The 10,568-nt window shown below is 41.3% G+C and overlaps 1 protein-coding gene across 1 annotated transcript; it reads right to left on the bottom strand.

Moving 5' to 3' along the window:
• Positions 1–9,637: 9,637 nt before the first annotated feature.
• On the bottom strand, positions 9,638–10,131 carry LOC147450400 (uncharacterized). Its single transcript, XM_086520710.1, has one exon. It carries the CDS (start codon positions 10,129–10,131, stop codon positions 9,646–9,648), a length of 486 nt encoding a protein of 161 aa, XP_086376836.1. The 3' UTR covers positions 9,638–9,645.
• Positions 10,132–10,568: the final 437 nt, after the last annotated feature.

Below are 10,568 nucleotides of genomic sequence, written 5' to 3'. Positions count from 1 at the left end.
AATTAATGTTGTGCAAGAGAAGGGAATAAGCAAGATGCTTATTGGCATTCGCCGTCGAGGTTTCCTACTTTCTTTGCAAGTAACAGTTGTAACTCTACTGCTCTCTGTTTAATTGTCTTTTTTGGAAAAGGAAATTGCTTTGCCGACACTGTTGACAAAACCGTAGCTATTTCTATGGAGAGGATTGGCTTGGCCGGCATGGCTATGGGCCGTATTGCCTTTGCTTTCCATGGTATTTTTCTTTTTCCGGTTTTTGGAAATGTTTTTCTACTTCCTTTTTTTCCACTCTTTTGTTGCAGATTGGCATCCACACAAGCCGGCTTTCCTTTTTCAAATGCAGTTGTCTGTCTTCCGTTGCTGCTTGTACTGAAGGGAGTTCCTTTTGCTTTTGTTGTGGTATCCAAATGCGAGTGACATTTCGGTTATGGCTAAGCATTTTCTTTGGGATCCATATCTATTTTATGCCCTTGGTTTTTGATTGAAACATCTACTTCATTGTAATTCTTTTGTTGCATTGTTGTTTGTATGCCATTTCATTTCTATCCTTCCACATCCATACTTGCTTCTGTTGTTTTGGTAAGCGAGATCTTTGTATTGCGGCCGGTGACCTCGTATTGTTGTAATTAGCATGGTTGGCCTTTACCTGATTATTAGTCTCGGGTATCATGTTGTTCTTTGGTGGCATTTTTGCTTTTGGCTCTTTTTCCAGTGATTGCATGGCTTGCAGCTGATTATTCTGGTATTGTTGAGCAAAGGCTGTCACCTATTGTTCATGTGCATGCTGAATTTTGACTGCCTTTGCATTCCAATCTATCTGCACATTGTACTCTTTTTGCCAAGGTTGCCCCAACATCATTGGGTGTTGTGTGCTTTCATCTTCCACCACATAGAATTTGTGAGGGTAAATATATTGATGTATCTCTACATGCAATATAGTCCATCCCAATGTTTTCAACGGGTGTGATGTGCTACTTTCCAACACTTGAGGAGTATGATGAAGTTGACCTGTGAATTTGAGCTGTTGGTATAATCCGTAAGAGATCAAATTTGCTTGAGCTCTCGAATCAAGAAATGCCCTCGAGTCAACTTGATTGCTGCCCACTTTGACCGCAATTATTGGCTCCACTGTGTCTTCATCCAACTTTGCCAGTCGAATGGCATTGATTCGCAATGGTGCTCCACTTTGTTGTTGTTGTTGCAGAAGTCTTCTTTTTGCTATGCGTTCTTGTGCTTCTGCTTGATCTTCCTCTCATACTATTTGTTTTTCCTTCATTCTTTGTTTTCCTTGATGAATTTGTTGGAGAATCTCGTGTGTGAGTGGTAGATGATATTTCTTCAGTTGCTCGACATCCGCTAATCCACTTCGGCATTTCTTCACCTGCTAATGTAGCAAGCTTGACAGCTCCACTTTGTGATAGATCACTAATCATAAAGGGTCCCATCCCTTGATTTTTAATTTTCTTGGCATGTTGCTTCAAAGTATAAACAAGTACGTAATCACCTGTTTTGAACTCTTTAGTGCGCACATAATTGTCAAAAAAATCTTTTTGTCTTCTCTTTTTAGCATAGATTGAAGCTACAGCTCGTAAGCGGAGTTCATCTAGCTTTTCAAAATCATCTATTCTTGAAGAGAGCTCATGCCCTGTCCATTCTAAGCGTTTTGCTACTTGTAGAGTCGGAATTAAAAACTCTATGGGTAGTATAGCATTTAGGCCAAACACCATGTTGTATGGTGTTGTTCCTATGGATGTTTTGTAAGCTACCCTATATGCCCATAGAGTTGAGTGTAGCTGCTGATCCCAATCTGTTCTTGATTCTGACACTATTTTAGTGAGAACCGTGCATAGTGTTTTATTTGTGGCCTCAACTTGTCCATTTGCCTGTGGATGGTATGAAGCAGATTTCCTATGTATGACCATGAATTCCTCTAGCAAATATTCAATGACTTCATTGAGAAAATGTGTTCCACGATCACTGACAATTTCTATTGGTAGCTCGTATCGTACAAAACCACTCTCATACAAAAATTGTGCAGTGGTGCGTGCATCAGCTTTTTGTGTTACATTGGCTTTGAGACATTTTGTGAGATAGTCCGTAGCCACAATGATATATTGGGTATGGGTGCGATATGCAGGGGGTGAGATAGGTCCCACAAAATCAATGCTCCATTTTGCAAATGCTCTTGCTCCCATCATTGGCCGTAATGGAATTTCATCTCTTTTTACTGGCCCCTTGGTGCACTGACATGCGTCACAATGCTTTACAAACTCTTCAGCATCCATGTGCAATGTAGGCCACCAAATTCCTACGGTTAAGACAATTTTTGCCGTCTTATCGCCCAAAAAATGGCCTCCACTTATTCCACTATGTGCATGTTCTAGAATCAGCAGGTATTCGCTTTCACTTGCACAGATTCTAAGTTGATTGTCCTTTCCTCGCTTATAGAGTTGGTTCCCAATTAATTGAAAGTCATGAGCTTCTAGCTCTATAGATTTTTTCCGTGCTCTTGTGATGTTCTCAGGGAACGTCCTGGTGGTTAAGAAGTCAGTGATATATTGACTCCATGCAGGTGCAATGTTTACCTGAAACAATGTCATGTGACCCACTGGTCGTTTGGCACTACATATAGTACAATTGGTAACGTAAGAATGTGTGTCCACATACATAGTTGGCCAATAAACCCCCAATTGTTTCAGTCTCCGGTGTGTTTTCACTGTTGACCAATGAAATGCACAATCCTGGACATGTGCCTCTTCAAGGTAGCACTCGAATTCTTCCGGATTTATCGTAGGATTTGGTCCGATCCAAGATGATACAGTTGTCCTGCTATTAACTGGAAGTTTTTTGTTTGTCGAATTATTTGTTGTTTGGATCTGTATTCTGTATTATCAAACCCACTTCCAAAGGAAAGAATGCTAACAATTTCTTGAGACCATTTGGGTACCATTTCAATATTGAAAAGATAAGCATCTGGTATGTCATCATCTACTCCTTCAGGAGCTTCCCCGTTGTGTATCCTTGAAAGATGATCTGCTTGTAGATGGGTTTTAGCCTTTTTGACCACCACTGTGAAGTCAAATTCTAGAAATATAGTAAACCAGCGTACGATTCTCCCTGTATTGCATGGTTTATTTATCAGATACAAAAGAGCTTGATGATCTGTGAAGAACACAAATTTGTTTGCAAGCAAGTAATGCCAAAATTTCTTTACAGCATAAATCATTCCTAACCCTTCCCGCTTGGTGGTTGTGTAGTTATTTTCCGCACTGTTTAGCTATCGGCTCGCATAGCAAACCAGAAAATCCATTGTTCCGTCTCCAGGTTGAGCCAGAAAATCCATTGTTCCGTCTCCAGGTTGAGCTAGAATACTTCCAATGGCATATGCCGAAGCATCAATGTGAACATGGAATATCTTTTCCCAATCTGGTGCCTTCAGTACAGGTGCTGATATAAGGTTTTCCTTCAGCTTTTGGAACGAAGTTTCACACTCCTCAGTCCAATCAAAATTGACTAGCAAATGATATAGAGGTTGTGCGATAACCGCATACATGTATATGAATCTTCGATAATATCCACAGTGTCCCATGAAGGATTGAACTTGTTTCGCATTAGTAGGCCTGGGTAGGTCTACAATGACTTTGACTTTGTCTAGGCCAGTGGTTATTCCATTTCTTGAGACAATGTGTCCTAAGATGCGGCCTTGCTTAACCATGAATACACACTTTTCCGGGTTAAGACAGATTCGATATGTCTTGCATTTTTCAGAGACCTTTTGCAAATGGTCAATATGTTCCTCTCGTAGAAGAGAGTGTACACAAAGATCATCCATGTAAATTTCTAAGAATATCCTTAGGTATTCCTTGAATGCGTGAGTCATTAACCTTTGGAAGGTAGCTGGGGCATTAGTTAAGCCAAATGGCATAACTCGATATGCATAAATCTCCCATTTTGTGGCAAACGCTGTTTTGTATTGATCCTCCCTTGCTATTGCCAATTGGTTGTATCCTGAAAACCCATCCAGAAAGGAATAAGCCCGTTTCCCAGCCACTCGCTCAAGTACATGTTCTGTGATTGGCAAGGGATAATTATCCCGTATGGTGGCTGCATTTATTTTTTTGAGGTTTACACAAACTCGCAGTTTTCCACTCTTTTTGGGAACTACCACAATGGGTGACACCCAATCTGTATGTTCGGTTTCATAGATGAATTCAGCTTCCATCAGTTTATCAATCTCCTCTTCGATTCGTTTAGCAAATGTGTCATTATAAGTATAAGGACGTTGTTTGCTAGGTTTTGCATCCGATTTCAAATGAATTGTACGTTGGCATATTGATGGATCAGCTCCTTTGAGGTCTTTATATGACCATGCAAACACATCTTTATACCTCTTGAGAAGTTGTGTTAGCCGTTCTTCTTCTTCAGGCTCTAAACCGTTGGCTATATAGACCGGCTAAGGCTTTTCACCTGGTTCTGCAAGGTCTATCCTTTTTTCCTTTTCTGGCCCATCGTAAGATTCTTGGTTGGTTCTTTCCCTGATTAGTGGTGTCATGATGATTTTTCTGTCCTGGATAGTAAATTTCCGATAGTGTGATGGTACATTCATGTTTCCCTTTTCTGACTCCCCTTTACCCTCACTATCTTCTTCAGTAGTCCATATCTCACGTAAAGACCGTTTTAGTTCTTGGTCTTTCTGTTTACGCTCCAGTTTGGTCCACTCTTGGTCTTTTGTTGTTTCTTTTTTTTATTTTTTAGATTTTGTTTCTGTTCTAGCTTTTTGTACCTGTTTTATTTCCTCTCGCTCTCGTTCTCTTCGATTTTTGAGAATCCTCCTTATATTTGATCTTTCACACAATCCTCTTCTTTTACAAGCATCAAATGGTGAGTTTTACCTTTTATCCTAGGCATAAGGTTCTCTCTCGCTTTGTTTCCTGCTCGTTTCCTCCTATAGCGTTCCTGGCGTCTAGGGTGTTGATTATCAAAATCATAAAACCTGACATTCTCAGTTTCCCTTCCACGCTCACTTGAGGTGTTTGAACACTCATTATCTCCATCATCATTTATTTTCAGATGTTCAGAGGAGTTATAAAACTCTTCTTGTTTTGGTGGTTATACTGTCTCATCTTCTCGTGGTATAATGTTTACCATGTAATAGGGTAGCACATCATAGCCATCCTTATCGCAAAATTTTGTTGTTGGAGTATCTGTAATGGTACAGACATCTATGTGTTCCCATTCTAGAGGTTCCAAAGCATCTTCAGGGAAAGGTTCCGGAATATACTCCTTGTCTTCTATCGCTCTTTCTAAGATGCATTCCTCTCTTATTAAGCTTCCACAATGTGAAGCTCCGCACATCCATAGCTCTTTTGGTTGCCCTAACCATGCTGGGAGTTCTGATCCTGCTACTATAGTTGAATCAAACTCTTCCATAGGTGTTTGGTTCACATGTTTGTAACTATGGTCTTTTAGGTGTATTTTAGTTGTTGTCTTGCCATGTCTGAGGTATATGTGGTCGTAACCCCAATCTTGAACCATCTTCAATTGTCACATGAATGGTCGTCCCAAGATGATCTCATAATTGTTCTTTTTGTTGAAATTGACTATTGCAAATGTATGCTCATACTCGATTCCGCACAAAGTGACAATCACTTTCTCTAAGAGTCCTAGAGGCTTCTCCATGAACCCATCTGCCAATTGCAATTTCATTCTGGTAGCCCTCAAAGCTGGTTTTTCCCATTTTTTCTAGATTTCCTTGGTGGCGATAGCAACTCCTGCTCCACTGTCAAGAAAGCTTTGCAAACTACTCCTTGGAATTCTACTGGTAGCGTGGTGTTTCCATCATCTCCCTTGCAGTACTCTCCAACCATGTTCAATGGTACTGGCCTAGTGTTTAGTTGAGGCCTCAATAGGAGGTAAGGCTACATTCTGTTCTTTTCTCGTGCTATTCATGTGGTTACTCATCCTATTATCCTTGTTGGCCTCAAGAATTTGCTTCCATAGATCGTCTAGACCATTACAGTCCTTACCCATTTCTGCCAATGTTTTAGGCTGGAACCCGTCACTTGCCTCATCTGTGGTATTTGGCACTATGATAGGCTCTCCTCTGGACTTATAGGCATTAGTGAGTCTTTCCTTTGTTTCCACATGTTTCTCTAAAGTTGGTTGGATAGGGGTTGGAGTTGGTGCCTCATGCCAATTTGCACGTTTACCCAGCGGGTCTTCCATCAATGATTGAGCTATTTCTATCATCTTTTTACACATTTCCAACCTCTGTTTTTCTATTTCTGCATATGGATAGGTCATCCACCTTTGCTCTTGGGTTTGGTTCTTTTTGAGTCTAGCTTCATAAGATTTTAGAAGTGCATCCAACTGCTCATTTACCTTGTCAACCTGTGCCGATCCTCCTGATCCTGCACTTTTGGGCTCTGCTATCTCCTTGGGTGCCATGGTTGCAGTGGTGTGTGAGCTTAGGCTAGCTAGATCCTCTAACCGCTCTAATCTATCCTTTGTAAGTTTTAACTCCTCGGATAGAGTTGTTTGCTCTCGTTCTTTCTTGGCTTTCCTACGCGCCTTTCTAGCTTTCCAAGTGCTTCTCTGATTTTTCATTTCTGAACTTTGGGCATTGGTTTTTGGTTCTTCAACTATGGGTTCATTTGTCCTTCTTTGAGCTTGGGCTCGTGTTACCGCCTGGATGGGTATGATTGTTTCATTCTCCGATCCTCCACTGGAAGGTACTATTTCTAGCATGTTCAAGGTGGTTTTTGCTCCTTTTCTCGGGTTTTTAGGGCAATCGGGGATCAAATGAGTAACTCCAAACTCAGTGCAATATGCGTTGACTCTAATGATTTCATCATGAGGACAGTCTCATAGCCAATGGTCTCCACCACACTTGTGGCAGGGTCCCTTGGGTTGTTGAGGTGCTCCTTGAGCTCCTCTTTGTTAGTATGCATGTCTCTGTCCGCCCATGCCTCCATTGGCTATGAACAACAATGTTCGTTCATCTAAGCTATATCTTCCTTCCCCTGTTGCTTGTGCAGCAGTTGGTGGTCTTGTATTTCCTATCATGCTCCATGGTTCTGGTGTCGAGGGCTCTTCCGGTGGATAATAGAGAGGGTTTTCCGCATATCCATTGAGATCTTCATAATATGCATGCATAGGCACCAATGAATTATCCTCTGATTCAGTTACGGTTGGTGTGTATCCTATACCGACTGGTCGTAATCCTGGTAGGGGTGGTTGTTTCTCCAACACCTGGTTGTGGTCTTTCTACACCTACAGGTCCTGGTAGGTTTCCTGCTTGATACCTAGGGATCGGTGGAGCTTGAGGAGAAGCTACCGGAGCTTGGGGAGCGTAAGCTCTCTCTCTCACATACCCCTCGTTATAATAACATTCCTCGGTCCCATGGTTTGTCCATTTTTGTTCAATAGCACACCACTTGCGCTGTTTAGCTTGGGGTTTCACATACAAGTAATCTTTTTTAGCACTTCATCTACAAGCTGCTCTTGGTTTACAGCTACTTCTCCTTTCGGTGCTGTCTTAGAAGACTTCCTTCCACTTTTTTGTGAAGATGAATCGTCGTCAAGGTCCTTGAACTCCCCCTCTTTGTAGACCGCACAATTTTCCACCAGGTAAAGAGCCTCCTTGGTCAACTCATTCAACGTCGTGCTCCTCTTCATATGTAAGTCTTTCTGGGATCCGCATTCCTTAGTCCCTAGATGAATATCAGCATGAGTCTGGACTGAGTTGGCAGTTCTTCAACATGACAGAACTTAACATATCTTTTTAGTCTTAGGGCTTCCTTTCGTACAGATTCTCCATCTTTTTGTTTGAATTTATGGATTTGTGAGACAGTATTATGAGCTATCCCCCTTTGTGATAATTCCTCGATAAACTCGTCAAACACTTCCTCCATAGACTCAAAGTCTCTACGCTCTACAGAGTCAAACCAAGTGGCAGCATCATCCTCTAGGGTTAGTCCAAACCCTGCAAATTGGGTAGGTAAGTCTAACACCTCTTTGGCTCTATTACACGCACAAAGGCTGCTACATGATCTCTTGGGTCTCTGCTTCATGTGTATTTCTTGTTTACCCATTTTTGCACTTGAGAAGGTCTAATTCTCCGATGGTCTACAAACCTCATCATTGGATCTCCACGTCCTAATTGATATACCTCCTCAGGTCTTCTGTAATTGGCTCGTTCCTCTCCTAGTGGTGCTCCTAAGCCATAATTTCTAACAGTTCTCGCCAGAGATGGTTCATCTCTTCAAACTCGTTCTATGGGTGGTCCTCTAGGCTCTATTAACCCTTGACTCTTTGACTTACTCTCTCCTTGATACCTTGAATATAGTGGTGGTTCTTGCAAATCCCTTAGCCCTCGTGCGGCTTGATAACCATCTCGGTTTCGGTCTTGTTCCAATTTTGCACTCTGTTGGAGCCATGCCTGCAATGATGACTGGTTTGCTGGTTGGTCTTGGTTGTTGAATGCTTGCGGTCGGGTGGAATGTGAGGTAGAATCATAATCTTCTGAAAAAGGATTCGTTGACTTGCTTGGGGTGTGGGTGGCTATTGACACTTCTTCAGGGGCATATGCTGATGCTCTTGGACTTGTTGCCCTTTCTACCTCCTCTGGGAGAATACGTTGGTATTCGGTAGAGCACTTCAAGCTCTACAGTTCTAGATCATAATATCTCATATGTGGTCACTGCAAGCATACTTAGTTTTGGCATCATTGAGGCATATGTTGGCCCTTCTAAGCCGCATATGGAAAACATTAATCATTAAGCTTGGCCTGTTATCAAGCTCTGATCACTGCTCACTTAATGTGTAGGCTTCAAAGAAGCTTAGCTTGAATTTCTTTGCTCTTTTTCTCATCATGGCAGCAGAGCTGCATGACATCCACCCCCTCTGAACCTGCACAGCCTCCGGTTTGTGCCAATAGCACTTCAATATGCATCTGCTTTAGGTTCCTTAAGCTCTTTCCATCATCAGACTCAAGTAATTGGTTAACTTATGAAAAATGAAATAAGGCTTATACCCTATCATCAATGTTCTAGCTTAATCATTAGGTAGCTATCCAACAAAAATCTCTAAACTGAATCTGCCGTATCTTCAAAGCATTCAATTATGGATAACCTGTTTAGTGAACCCCGCCAGACTCAAGTTCCCTAGTTAATGATGCACACAGCTTGACCATTAAGCTCTCCTTAAGGAACCCTGTCAAGCTCAAGTATTCCTTACTCTATCTGCACACGGAATGGCCATCAAGTCCTTTACTTCAAGTTCTGTTAGTAGAACCAACTCAAAAGATGTAAAGACACTTCATCAATTGTACAAAGAAGTCAGCTGGAATCCAGCCATGTAATCTTATTGACAGCATAATCAAAAACTCTTCTGACTTAGCATAGATCTAGAAAACAAAATCTTGTACCATGCAACCTGCTACAACAGATAACTGGTACTCTTTAAATATGCAAAGTGGCACTTTAATATCCCCCGGGATCAAACGGGAAACCAATCAATTGCCCCACTATGAGCATTCCTTTAAAAATTTTGCACCATCTTCCAGGATCATAGGGAAAATACAATAATTTCCAATCAGTACAGCATAAACATACATTAACCCACAAATATTCATGAAAACTGCCTGGATCATATGGCATATAAAGTAACTGACAGGTAATCATAGCTGGCATGATAACCTCCTGGGTCATACGGTAGTGGAAGATCATATTTCAAGTATATTGCATCTCCACAAACTTTCTCATAGCATAGGAACAAAAAGTCCCAAGTTCCCATCATAGAAGAACCCAGAGGCAAAATGAATTCAATCACTATGGTTTCCAAAATATCAATCTGCATTTGTGAGTCATTTAATTCCATCACTTCATTTGATACCACAAACGCTGCATGGTTGCCTTCTCTAGTAGGCACAAACTCCTCTAGAGCCTCATCCAAAATAAACATAAGCTCTTCATCATATGTTGTAGGATGTTCTTCACTACTCTTGTCACAAGGAACTCGAAATTCCTCTAGCGCATCATCAAGCAGATTTATAAGCTCCATATCTTCCTCCTTGGAGGAACCACCTAGTTTGTGAGTATTATCACAGGAAACCTCATGGCTTGTTGCATACATAGGCACGAATTGTTCTGGCAGCTTCACACTCCCATTCAAATATCTTTCCACTTCAATAGCATAAGTCACAACATGCATTACAAAGATAGCATCAATTTCTTTTTCCATAGCATCATCATAGAAAACCCTGTAACCTGTAGCAGTAATAGACTGATCATCATCCATCACCCCCTCTGAATATGCATCTCCATAATCATAATCTTTGTCTTGGTTCACATCAAATACATATGGTTGAGCATCAAATACATCTATATCATCACCAGTGTCCTGAAATGCAGCCATAGACACGAAACCCTCTTGTATAACATCATCCAAAATAATTGATGCATTCTCTTCATGTTCTATACCCAAAGAGCACTCCAAATGGGAATCCACATCACATATTGACTCTGACAAACATGTTTCTTGATCACTGCTAGCAACTATGCTTGTATGCA

This window comes from Adiantum capillus-veneris, chromosome 9, assembly GCF_014529385.1.
Source record: "Adiantum capillus-veneris isolate H3 chromosome 9, ASM1452938v2, whole genome shotgun sequence".
NCBI lineage: Eukaryota > Viridiplantae > Streptophyta > Polypodiopsida > Polypodiales > Pteridaceae > Adiantum > Adiantum capillus-veneris.
Note: the sequence above shows the minus strand (reverse complement) of the source record. Positions and strands in the feature narration are given on the sequence as shown.

What these genes read in the sequence shown, in the direction of transcription:
- LOC147450400 (XM_086520710.1), bottom strand. Translation starts at nt 10,131, where the DNA reads ATGTATGCAACAAGCCATGAGGTTTCCTGTGATAATACTCACAAACTA.